Here is a 13,526-nt window from a genome sequence, read left to right as displayed (position 1 = left end):
CACTCACAAACAAAAGGTGTGTTGTGTTGTCACCAGTCTGAGAGATCTGAGGTTCCTGCACATGTGCCCAGCTATTTGATAACAGTTTTATGGGCCTTAAGAAAATACAACAAATACTTTGTATAATTGGAGCACACATGCAATACTGATTGAGAATCCACATGCAGCTTCAATTACATCCAGAGTGACCCAGGAATATGGATGTATTCCCTAGATGCTACACCTAGCAGGGGACACATCTGTGCCACAAATAACAGCAAACCTCAGGGCAAGTGCAGGGCCAGCAGCCCAGTGCCTTGTGCCCACTGCTGAGGGGACCAGCTGCCTCCCCAAAACAGCTCTTCTCTCCCAGGGTCTTTGGTTCTGGGCATCTGCACAAGGCAGGAGTCGTGTGACTGCATGGAGGGGCAGAGCTCTGGTAGCTGTGGAGCACATGTCCATAGAAGGCAGGCTGGGAGCAAGCTAACACACAGCTAGGTGGGATCAGGGGAGCACAACCTGCCCAGGCATCACACTGAGAAGCCACTTGGCAGCATCAATGCATCCCATTTTCAAGCATTACATAAAATCTGCCACAAAGCCAGTGTCACACTTCATCAAACACATTTTTGTTTGAATTCACAAGTCAGAAAAAATTTAGTAAAATAATGTACAAGGCAAGAATTACAAGGGATTACTTTAGAGATTTTGGAGCTGTTTAATTTTACACACTGTGAGGAAAAAGATTCTTTCCCTTGCTGAAAATATCAGAATACCATTTTCTGTAAGCAAAGTTTCCCAGAGCAACAACAGAAACTCTTGGAGAGCCTGGTCTAAAAGGATGTCAGTGCCATCATGTAGGGCAATATAGAATCCATGCACTCTTTTTCAGAACTGCATCAAATTTTGGGCTAAAGTGGACAATTCTGAAAACATGCACATTTAGTTCCAACTGGAAGAAATTGTGAAAGTTCACATACAACCAGGGCACTTTTTCAGCGCCTATGAAGAGGAATTTTGGAAATTGAAGTCCTCTCTACAGTTACTGCCTACTTGGAAGTATGGCAACAAGTTTTCTTGTGATTTGGCAGCCATTACCAAATGAAAAGCACTGAGTGCTCGACAGACAGCCCTGGCTTCCTTCTGAAACAGGCTCTTATCAAGACCCTTTTTCCTGGGAAAACTTGCTTCTTATCTGAGATATAAGCAACACAGACTCCACATGACTCCATCCACTGGGGACAGGGAAAGCAAAACAAAATCCTGAGATTCTGTCCTGTGTCCCATGGAGGATTGGTCTCTTTGGGAACCAGTGATGAAGAGGACAAGAAAGGCTGCTCAGAGATGGGAGAGGTGGAAGAATCAGTTCTCACTGAACTGCTGAGAGGAAGTCCAATACTTGGTCCCAGAAATAAAGTTATTATTTATACTTATTAAAGTAATTATTACTACACCCTATTATAAGGGACCCATTTAAACCACAAGCAGTCTACAGGAGCAACAGCAGGAAAGGATCAAGCTCAAAGGTGAAACTCCATGTCAGGACCTATTTTATTTTCTCATGGGTTTCAGTTTCCTTTTTTTGTTTATCTTTAAATAAAGACTACATTTCTGCCAGGTTTAACACATTATTCCACACTGCAGCATTCAAAGCACAATGCATCATTTAGATGTAATTCCCCACACTCCCCCACATTTTCCCATGTTTGTTTTACTCACTAGCCCATCAAAAGTTTTGTTCTCTTACCTTTATTATTTCTGGGGCCTGCTGAATTGAAGCTGGAACAGAGTCTCTGGAGGCAGCCCCAGCATGGCTTTTTTGCCCTGCAAGCAAGGACTGTGAAGGAGTTGCTAAAGTTTCCTGGAGAATTTGCATCACTTCCCTCTCCTTGGACAAACTTCCCTTGCCTGTCTGGAATTCCACCAGCTCCTGGGCAAAGTCCTCAATGCTTCCCAGGATACGCAGTAAAAGGGCTCTGTCATCCTCTTCCATTTTATGACCATTGGGCTCCATGATTTTTGACAAAGAAGAGGGGGGATCAGCAGGTTTACTTTTGGGTTCAAGAACTAGAGGTGGAGCCTGCCTACCCTGCCTGCCAGACACCTGCAGTGAGGCAGGTTCGTCCTCCTTCCGAGAGGGTTCCCTCAGAGTACTCTGCATTTTCTGTGAGAAGCTCTCCAAGTCCAGCAGCAGTTTGTCTATCTCCTCCTTGTCCACCCTACTGCATGTCTGGGCTCCTTTGGGGACAGCAGCTTGGGCACCACACAACACAGGGTCTGACACTGGTTTTAAAGGAGCAGTTCGCTCAGGACCATCTCCTGCCCTGGCCTGCTCTGCTTTAGCATCAGCAGCAAGGTCTGAACCAGCAGCTCTCTGGTAGCTGCGCTCCAGGCTCTGCCAGCTCCCCTTCTGCTCTGCCTTCTTCTCTGTCCCTGCTGTTCTGTCCCCATCAGACTCCTCCTCGATGTACAGCGCCTCAGTGGCAGACGTGCAGTCGCAGGGGCTCGGGGCTGGTGACTGAGGTAGAGCATCTTTCACCACTCTCACGCTGCTCTCTGGAGGGACAGCAGGCAGGGAGCTGGAAGTGAAGCTCACAGTACCTGTCTGGATGGACTGGGAGGTGCTTGTCACCTCACCCTGACCTGGTAGAACGAGAGGAACTGCACTTGAGGATGGCAGCTGAATGATATCTTCATACCTGGGTGGCTGCTCATCACCAAATACCAGGGGAATGGGAGTTTGCTGCAAGCCATGGAAATAGTTCATCAGCTCTGCCCAGTCACTCGCTTCCCTCTGCCCCGCTGTCTTCAGCTCAAAGGGCAGCTTTTTCAGGTAGGAAGAAAATCTTGTCATCAGATTCATGTACATCATCTCTGAATTAGCCAGGGGATCATTGCTGTTCCCTCCACCAACATCTGCAGACTTCTTCTTGATGCAGTGTTTGATTATGTCTGTGCACTTTTTCAGATCCTCTGAGCACTTGAGCAGAATGTCCAGGCACACCTTAATATCCCCACCAGAAGAACCATCTAGCTTGTGTTTTTCTAAAATCTGGGTAATGAGGTTTTCTTCAGGGAAGGAATGAGGGCAGAAGGGAACCACAGAATTCATGGTGACTTCTCGAGCATCACTGCTCTCCTGCCATTTCTCTACAGGTGAGGGACTCTGAAAAAAGCCACATGGAGGGCAGTTCTCATCATTGTTAAAGTGCCCACAAATCAAGTCAAAATCAAAGGATCGTCTGCTGAAAGATTCTGACCGAACTTTTCTTCCCTTTCTGTAGGCCACATGACTGGAAGAGTTTTTGAGCTTTTCAAAGGAGAATTCCTTTATTTTACCACTGGCAAGGTTTATTGCCTCACCAGTAATGTCTTTTAAACTGCTGGAGGTTTGCACTGAAAAGCCCTTCTTGATTCTTGGATTATTTGGGAGGATTTGGTGATAGTCCTCATTTCCAGCCAAAGCAAGGCCATTTTCAGAAACAGGAATTTTATGGTCCAGGTTGGCATCTTGGACACTGAGCTCTGCACAGACACTGTGGTGAGCAACTATGCAGGCGAGTCCCTGTCTGAGGAGCTGGCAGGAGCCTGTGCAGTAGTGCACGGTGTGCTGGGAGTGCTGCTCTACCACCACGCTGCTGTAGCAGTTCACTGAAGTCACCATCAGCCTGTAGGTCGCTGCCATAGCACAGACCACGCTGGGAAGTGAGGCTGCAAAACTCACCACGAACTTCACAGGGAAAAGCTCACTTTTCACAGCCACACCAGACTGGATGAAAACATTCAAATGTCTATTGGAAACATCCAAACTGTGTGAAGAGCTATTGCCTTGGAAAGCCCTGGCAAAGTCTGGAGTGGTTTCAGCAGTACAGTTACAACAACTAGTGGAACTTGCATATGGTTTAACTTAAGGCACCTCGATGCTCATATTCCATGCCCAGCAGAGATGCAGCACAAGCTGCTCCATTTCCAATGGTCCAGGTAGCTTCTCCAGCAGAGGCCATAAAATCCAGTCAGTTTTATCGCAGAAGTGACAAGTCAACAATTTCTGTTTGACCCTTTTCCTCTCTTTTTGGGTGGGTCAGTAAAAGATAGATAATCCAGTAGCATGTGCAGAGAAAAAATCCACAGTGTACTTGGGAGATTCCTCTCTCACACTGGTGACACAGGTCCCTGCAATAGAAATAAAGATGACAGTCATTATGATTGCCATGTATTGTGCAGCCTAGTCTACTACCAAACATCTGGCACCAGACAGAACAACCAGCACACAGGCCTGCACAGAAGAGAGTAGGCTGATAGTCTTCTTTCACTCAGATCTACCATATAAGAGCAGTGCTGAGGAGCTGGCCTATATTTATACACAGGCTGTCTGTGTGCTGCCATTTTAACAGCTCTATTTTAGCTACTCATTAATTTTTTTCAGCCTTGCTTTTTTTCCTCCCTAGACTGAGCAAAACATTACCTTTAATTCTAACAGAGCAAAACATTTTGATCCTGTTGTGAATTTCTGCCTTTTGTTTTCCAAGGCTCTAAAGATAAGGCAAAGGGCAGTAGAGAAAAGCACTTTCAGGATTTCTAAGCTCTCTGGATTATAAAAAGCTGCAAAAAGCCTGCAGCAAAGTAGCTGAATGCCTCAAAGAATGCACAGTTTTTAGTAAAGACCACATTGGTTTCCATTAGCCTTTCACCAAGGTCTCTGGGACCATAGCAATATATTTTATGGAAAAATTATGTTGTTCTTACAACCCATAAATAGCAGTATGTTTAATACAGTAAGTCCACTGCTGCAGACATTGAGGATAGTAACATTTGTATAAAGGTTAAGCCTATGAAAACTAGGAATTGAGTGTTTTACACTTAGCACAGTCATTTCCAACTGCATTTCCTATTATCATGGTCAGAACTGCATCAGAAAAAAACTCAAAAGCTGTTTAACTTTGTTATGAAAAAAAGCAAATCTCAGATTTAAGGGTCATTAATTTTAGATATTGCCTCATCTTTCTTTAATACATGAACAATCAAATGAAAACACCCCAGTGAAATTCTGAGCACCCTCTATTCCTGTACAAACAGAAATCTGTTTAATAAAACATTATTATATCACACAGCTAAGTCACTCCACAGTACAGGTATATTTTGGTTTCTTCAAAAGCAAGCATCCAGCACTGTGAAAGGCCAGGCCTGCACCTGATGAAAGCATTGCCCTCCCCACAGTTCCATCCCACCAACTTAGCTCAAAGCCTGGACAAACACAGCCCACACAAGGCAAGTCCCCTTGGTGCTGTTGTAATTTCCCACTGGGTAGAACATAAGTCTAAATGTTCACATTTTACATATTTTAAAGCCTGAAGTTAAAACTGAGAAGCACTGATTCAAGAGTGTTCAATGGAACTTGTGATGTGCCATGTCTGCTCACTGCAGTTACATGGAGTGGCACAGGTAAAGAATCCTTCCCACTTTGTTCTTTGGATTATATAAAGCATTGCAAAGACTGCATTCAGGATTAAGAGCTAACTGCCATGCTGGGCTCTGTAACAGGCTGCCACCTGCCCGTCCCAGCTGCAGGCCAAGCAGCTCCTCAGCTCCTCCTGTCCTGGCCTGCCCCTCTCCACACCCACTGGCACTGCCCCAAAGCCCCTCTGGCATGGGAGGGCCATTCCGAGGGATGAGCAGAGGCATGAGGTGTGCCTCTTCCCCAGGGAACAGTAGTGGTGCCAGCTGTGCCCCTTCCTCAGGGATGAGCCGTGGTACAAGGTGTGCCCTTTGCCCAGGGACAAGCACAGGTACCAGCTGTGCCCCAGCCCCTGCAGTGAGTCAAGGCACCAGAAAGGGCATGCACAGAACCCTTTTCACACCCTGAGGTGTTCACTCCATCACTCACAAAGCCAGGAAAGACACTTTACACCCTCTACTCACTCCTCTCAGGCTTCACTGCCACATGTGCTAAACCCTCTGCTGAATCAGAGCCACAGTTCAAAATGTGTTGTTGGCTCCCCAGTGCCTTCATGGGCTCTGTAAGGAAACTCATGCTAGGCCTCCAAGAAGTCCACTGATCCATGAACTCCCTTCAGCACATCAGGGAAAGAAGTCTGCTGTTTTTCTGAACCTCCATCAATTTAAAACAAGCCTTCTGGCATTTCCTGAAATGACTGCTATATAATACTTAGAGAAAGGAGAAGCCTTCAGGGACAGCTAGTTTGATGAAGAATTAATATTGCTTCTCAAAAAGCATAGGACTTCCTAAGAGCTCCCTTCTTCCTCTGTGTCATACACAGCAAGGACAGACTGATCTTTTAGCAGCAAAGAACAGTTTGGGTTTATACCTAATTTGGGCAATAATTACATCTTGATTAAGTTATTTCTTAATTAGAGTAATAATGTATTAGTCATTGTCTCCTCTGTTACTCCAAGCAAAGTTTCCTCCCGCCAACCAAGCCAGTTTCTCTACTTCTTTAAGCCACCTTCAAGCAATGAAGTTTTTGCATGTGTAAGGTTATTCCTTCAAGGAAAAGCTCTCCTGGATTCCCAATCTAAATGGACTTTTTTTTTTTCTTTTGTTCAACTTTGTATTGCCAGCTATGCCAAATAACAAGGTGTTTGTGCAATGACTGCTGCACTCTCTAACCCCTTTTCATTTGTCTGTATTCCTCTGGTACTATCACCAACCAACACAATGCAAACACAAATTTGCCCAGGCCAACACAAGGATTGCTGCCTCCTGCCTCTGCTGTCAGCACCTTTTACTGCTGCATCAGAGGAGGAAGTAATCAAACAAAGAATACAAAACCTCAATATCCTCTTTCCTTCCATACTAACTAATGTCTTTTCAGTAATTATTTACTAATTGCTTTATTATCACTGTCTGCAAAAACATGCTCAGGTTATTCAAGGGCTGGAGCAGCACAAATCCTTAGAGATGCAGAGTAGAAATTTCTCTCCCACTACCTTGGCCGAGGTAGGACATGCTCAGGTTGCAGCTTTATTTGAATGTGATCTGTTGAACATGATCCAGCATGCAAACCTGGTCAGGACAAAGCCTGAGAGAGGAGTATCCCTGTTTTCAGATCTGGGAATGCAGCCTCAAGCTGAGCTTCAGTTGTGACTCTTGGTGGGTGACTAAAACCTACTATTTATAAGTAGAATTAAAAGACCAAACACATAAAGAAACTTTCCTACTTGGCTCTTTCCAGGCTGTAACTTCATTCCAGTTTGACTCTAGAGCAGCCCCCAGTTCAGAACCACTGCAGAAAGATTCTGTAATTAGGACTGCTGCCATGAAACCAGCCCAGCCCCAGGGATACAGGACTGGCTTCATAACACAAACTGTAAATGAATAGTGCTTCTTGTGTGATTGCAGAATAATGCTTTATGTCTGTCCTATCTCTGCAAGATGACATGAATTGCTTTCCAAAGGAAAAAATTATTGCAGATACTAACTATATAAAAGGTTATTCCACAAGACACACAAGAGATTCTATTCATGCAAAGATTATGCAGAAGTTAAAGAATTGAACAATGACAATCTGTTCAGATTGGGACTGTCAGCCAGCACTTGCAAACTGAAGTCTAGAAAGCTACAGGATAGGGCTCCAATATCTCTGAAAGTCTCTAACTCACCAAAAGTCTTCTTGAACCCTTATCTGCAGCACTAGCAACAGGAGCTAGAAGCCACCATAACACAGTATTGAGTAAGCCAGCCCTCCTGCACCAGGACATGGCCTGAGCATCACTGTGGAACTGCTTGTTTCTAAAGGAAGGTGTGGTAGGACCAACCCTCCAGTTTGGTACTCCTGCAAAAGAAAACAGAGACTGAATAACCTGTCATTTGGACAGTCACCAGTATAGCTTCAGGTATATCACCATGCCTGTGTAATCAGATGTGAGGTCTTACTCTCTTTAGAAAGGTTTGTGGTACCAAAAAGCAGCATTTAACTCTATCTTCTTATTTAGAAATGATTGGGTTTTGTTTAGAATTTTCTGAGCAAGCAGATTTGGGAGCAAGCTATACAGATTATAGAAGAAAAAAGCAGGCAAACAAATTAACATTTCTTTCCAATAAATTTTTGAAACAAATACAGTTCTGCTGGATTAAGTGGAAATTTTATAACCAGACACTTAATTATTTCAGATCACAAAGGAACTGATTAACAACTCGCCATCGTTTGCACAATTTTTTACTCCTCATAAAAGGAACAGGAGACTAAAAAGAGTAACTTTTCTTCCTATATTGAAAAAGTTTGGAAGAAAAAAAACTAAGTTGTTTCTTTGTCCTGTATTTCTTATATATTTACAGCTTATCATATTTTGATATGCTTAATGGCAACGGAACTATTTTGTACGTAGGACTTATGTAGGATGTGCAGCTTTTCAGTCCTCAGGACCAGGAGAAATTTGATGCATGTGCACACATTTGAGGAACAGTAGAAGAAACCACTTACAACATGTACAGTTTGGGGATTACAGGGGTTTATACCACTGACACTGGCACAGCAACCAGAACCTTTAGAATTTTCATTTCTAAAAGGTTTTAGCTACAAGATATTTCATGTTTTTGAAACTGCAACAAACTTGCCTCATAACCCCGGTTAGAGGAGCTGACCTACTCAAAGTAAGCACTTCTATTTGAACCAGAGGACATGTCCTCATAGTCTCAAGTGCTTCAGTATTTAATTACACACATTCTAGAAAAAGGGTCATCATTTCCCATTGAAGTATGTTCCACATCAGGTTTCACAAACAGCTATCCCACTTTCTTATGCTAAATTAAAAGAGCTTTCAGGATTGTCAAATCACCTCTTAGCATTCTGCAAGAGGGCCAGAGAGTCTGAAAGATATCTTCAGTCATTGATATAAGCATTTGCCCGAGTTCTGTCTGTAACTTGTTATTGTTCTTACAAAACCATGGCAGGAGTGGGATTCATTTCACCTACACAGCCATGAAGTGTTCAGTCCTGCTGCCTGTAGGCAATGCAGACAGGGAGGCACCTCAAAAACAAAGATCATCCCACTGAGTTTAACAATCTAGTTTTGAGATTATGAGTTATAGTAGATGAATCCCATCCTTCAGGATTACACAAGAACACAGGAAAAACTATTTCTGTCTCCAACAGTGGTTAAATGCCAATGCTCAAGGACCTAGGAGTATTCTCCTGACCTCCAACTCTTTCCAGTTCATGAGAACTGTGAAGCTGGATGTGGGTTGTGTGTACTTACTAACATTTGGAGGATTTCTCTCCTATCCCTCCCTTGAGCATCCCTGAATTCAACAGAAATTTTTTGCATCCTGAGCATCTTTTGACAAGACATTCTACCATTCACCACCCCTTTCAACCCTGTCACTCACCAGCTTCAGTAAGCCAAGATCTTGTACTGAAACACTGCACAAACACTACATCTCCATACACACTGTCCACAGCATTCCCAAATTTAAAGAACTCCATGTCATCCCTCTGCCTTCTCTTTCCCTTCTCTTAGCTTACTCAGTTCTCCTAGTGCAGAAGCCACTTTGCACCTCTAAGCATTCCCACTGCCCCTCTCATAAGCTTTTCTGGTTTAATTACACACTTCAAGACACAGGAACTCAAAGTGGACAGAGCATTCAGTAAAGATGAGAACCACAGGCAGAAATTCATTTTTGAGCTGCTTTTCAAAAATCAGTATTATCCCTATATAGTGTTTTCCCCTTTCCAGCCTCACTGCTTTCAGATAATGTATTCTCAAGTGTCTGTTCTCATAACCACCTGGGTTAACTCACTCTCTCCTTCTTCCTACTTGTCTTCCAAGAGGAAATAAAGATACTATTGTCCTTTGTAAAATGCTCAGACATCTATTGAGAGAACACTCCATTCAAGAGGAAGGTGCTCACTTCTAGAGATCGATATTTTTATGTAGCCTCAGAAATGGGCAGTAATTCAGAGATGGGCAGTAATAATGATCCAGAGGTCTTGAACAACTATTCTGTGAGGAATGATGGAGCAGGACCAGGCACTTCAGGTCAGAAGAGAGGTGACTTCAGAGAAATATAAATCTCCATGGAAAGGGCAGATAGGGTCTGACTGCTCACCTACTCCTCAGCACAAGAACTAGGTAGTCAGTGTCACAAGAAGCAGGGTAAGAGAAGTACATACATGCAGCAAACCTGGGAAATGTCTCATCAAAGGATGCTACGAACACAGAAAGGTTCTGGGGAGACAAGGGGGACATGTTTTCATACCTCCTCTGTCAAAAGCCACCACCTTTTACAGGTGCCACTTGACATCATTTAATTCTTGCTATGCTGGGGTGGCAAAATAAACAGGGATACTCCCATGGCTCCAGATTTCTATCCCAATCCTTCCTCTTATCCTTCCTACTTCCAAACATATATTTTCCATGCCAAATTCCAGTTTGTTTGGTTACTCTTTTTACAAAGGCTCTTCAATCATGTGCTTGTCTGTAATATTAACTAGAACTCTTTGAGAGGGAAGAACATCTGCCCCTAACTTTGGGAGGGTATGTTATTCATATAACAAAATTCAATAAATTCATATAACAATTCACGTAACAAATACACTATGGATTTACACCATGGCTGGTTTGCTGCCTCTTCTTTTCCTAGAGATGTCATTTCTATTTGCCTTTTTTATTGTTTTTGACTGCTGCTGAGTTTCACAGAGCCTTGTCTGCATTACTTAAAAGATCTCTTTCTTGAATGGCACAGATTCTCATGAGCTCATCACTGCACAGGGAGTTGTTTATTCCTTGTGCACATTAGTTTATATCTGTTGGTATCAAATACCTACAACCAAGTACTGTGAGAACCTTCTGTAACTACAGCCAGTTTTTGTTCCTGCTACCCTAATTCTGTGATTTTCAGCATATACTGTCACTTCATTACTCGGCCTCTCTTCCAGGCCATTTAGAACTTGGTTCAACAACACAAGCCTTAATACAGGTCCCCCCAGGAGTGAAGAGTGATCACTCTTCTTTGGAAAAGCTGACAGTCCTTCCTAGGCTTTAACCAGGTATTAATTATTGAGAAAGCTACACTGCTGCTCCATGGCAGTTAATTTCCTTTAAGGAGCACTAACAAAGTCCTTTGTTAATCTCTCTCTGAAAACCCATACACAGCAGAATATTTGCTTGTCTTTCATGCTTTCTTGTCCAAGAGCTCCAGACCATCAAACTTTACCAGCTGTAGCTGGACTTCAGCATTCCTGCAGTGACCCATGGAGGTCACTGCAATGGGAACACTTATCAAGGCAGGCTTCCAAGCAGACATGACCTTGAGCCTCACTGTCCTGCCTCACTGTGGCAGGACCATTAACACTGCTCTGCAGTCACTGTGCATTCACAGAAGTCAGTTTTTTACACTGAGAAATCTGTTTTGATAGAGTTACCCTAAAGAAAAATAATCCCCCAACACCAATTTAAATACAACCTGTCCACATTAACAGCAGCAATACAAGACAACCCACCACTCAAAAAGATCTGGGCTAGTATCAATAATAATAGTATTCACTGATTTTTAAAAATAAACCTGGCAGTAGATCATAATCCATTGTTTTTAAATACTGACCTGCAGTTAGTAAATGCAGTATTATTCAGTGTAACCCCTCCAGGTTAAGTGACAAGGTTATCTAATACTCCAGGGTCTCCATCCCCTTCAGAAACACCAGCACAGAGTCCCTGAACATGAGTATACCAGAAACTGCTGGGGAGCACCAGTACACAGGCCGTGCAAAGCTTGTCACTGGGATGTCAGCTGGGAAGGAGAAGAGTTAACAGTACCAGGAAAGATGTCACCCTTTTCAGCTTTTCTGAAATACCTTTCTTCAACTTTCCATTTGCACAGTCTTGGAACTAAAACTGACCAGACAGGAATTTGTGCCCCATGAGACTGGCTTCCAGTTAGACAGATGAGACAGCAAGAGAGTAAAAGCTCACACAATTTTTCCACGTAACGCCAACCCATTACACATAAACATTTTGCCAACTATTTATTGTTCCAGCCTCACGTCTGTAGACCCACCAGTATTGCTCACTTAGCAGGACCCAAATACATTCACAAACATGCTGAATTTTTGCAAGGCACAAGAAAAATTAATACCTGAGCTCTGACACACTGACAGAATAAGGTGACCAACCAGTAAAACACTGGAGGTGGACAAGCTGCAAAAGCACATAATTAGCAAGGCTCAGGGCAGAGGTCAGAAAGCCTGCTTGATTAAGTAATGTGTCTCCTGGCTGTTTATAACCGTATATGGAAAGAGATAATTTCATATTAGCAAGATAAATTTATTGTTCCTGGAATGTTAGTTCAGTATTAAAAGTATCCATTCACTTTACATGAATTAAAGTGATTTTATTTAAGTGTTAAAATAACAAAGGAAGATTTGTGTCCAAGCTAGCATTCCCTTGGTCATTAACTTCTGCTGACGCTGAGGTTACAATTTACAAACTCCCTGAAACTATTTTTGGAAACTTACTTTGAAGTTAAATTTCTCCTGTAGCAGAGTAGCCATCAGCTAGTGGTCTGCAGAATAAATACTTCTAATTTGATAACAACTAAAACAATTGTTTTCATTTATTGCCCATGTATTCAGAGTTCATGCATTTCTCATTGCTTGACATATCCAACTTCTTCAGGTCTTACATGTATCACACTAGAGTCACTTAAACCCTCAAGCATTCAAATTTTTGGTAAAATTCTCTTTGTCTAAGGTGATAGCCCATTTCTCCAGGGCAGTCTCAGTTCCCAGCCCATATCTGGTCCCAGCTGGAGTACTGCTGTAGCTATTCCATGGGTCAGCAACAAGCACAGTGAGACAGAAAAGCTCCAACTCTGTGCTGCATTCCCACCCCCTCCTCTGAGGCACAATCCCAGGAGCCAGGAGCTGTCATTCCCACCAGCCATACCTTGCACAAGCCCATTCCTGCCAGCCTCCAGCACACACTGGGAACAGCAGCAGCTGTCAAAATGCAACAAATTACACCAAAAGGTGCAGCATGTCCTGGCATTCAACAACTCTGGCACTGCTACAGATTTTTGTGCCTGTGCTTTTGATAAGCCACCCCAGAGACACAGAGCAGTGTGCTCAAACCAAGGCACAGTTTAAGGGAGCATAACTTTTCTGTCCCCTGTCCTCTACAAAGAAAAACTAAAAGTGTTTAAGCCTGACATCCCAGTAAGATTGAGGAAATAATTTCTCCTGTGTCTTTATTAACCCAGGGAGATTTACAAAACAACAATGAAGCAAAGAGAATTTCCACTAACTTCTCCCTTTTCCCTGTGTATTTAAATAGAAGCAGATTAAAAACAAAAGCAATACACACAGGAAAAAAACCAAACAGAAAACCAGATAAATGCAAAGATTACTTCACTTTAAGTGGACAGCCATGTTCACATTTGTGAAGCTGCATATTCATTAAAATGAAGTAATTTTAAACTAGCTCGTGTTTTACATGTATGACCTCGGGTATTGCCTCCTGCACCCTGCCCAGACATTATTCTGCAGTCAGAATTACTCATTTCTCCATCAGCAGAGTATTTGCATATTAATCAA

At 43.0% G+C, this 13,526-nt stretch overlaps 1 protein-coding gene across 1 annotated transcript in view; it reads right to left on the bottom strand.

The window, feature by feature from the left end:
• Positions 1–3,883, bottom strand: part of LOC110474068 (serine/threonine-protein phosphatase 2A regulatory subunit B'' subunit alpha) — a 57,111-nt gene extending 53,228 nt beyond the window's left edge. Inside the window, exon 1 of the mRNA XM_021537166.4 lies at positions 1,727–3,883. Coding sequence (XP_021392841.3) covers positions 1,727–3,664 — 1,938 coding nt within the window. The 5' untranslated portion in view covers positions 3,665–3,883. The remainder of the gene's footprint in view (positions 1–1,726) is intronic.
• Between the last annotated feature and the right edge of the window lie 9,643 nt (positions 3,884–13,526).

This window comes from Lonchura striata, chromosome 9 (assembly GCF_050655825.1).
Source record: "Lonchura striata isolate lonStrDom1 chromosome 9, ASM5065582v1, whole genome shotgun sequence".
Classification (NCBI taxonomy): domain Eukaryota; kingdom Metazoa; phylum Chordata; class Aves; order Passeriformes; family Estrildidae; genus Lonchura; species Lonchura striata.
This window is presented reverse-complemented; position numbering and strand designations above follow the sequence as displayed.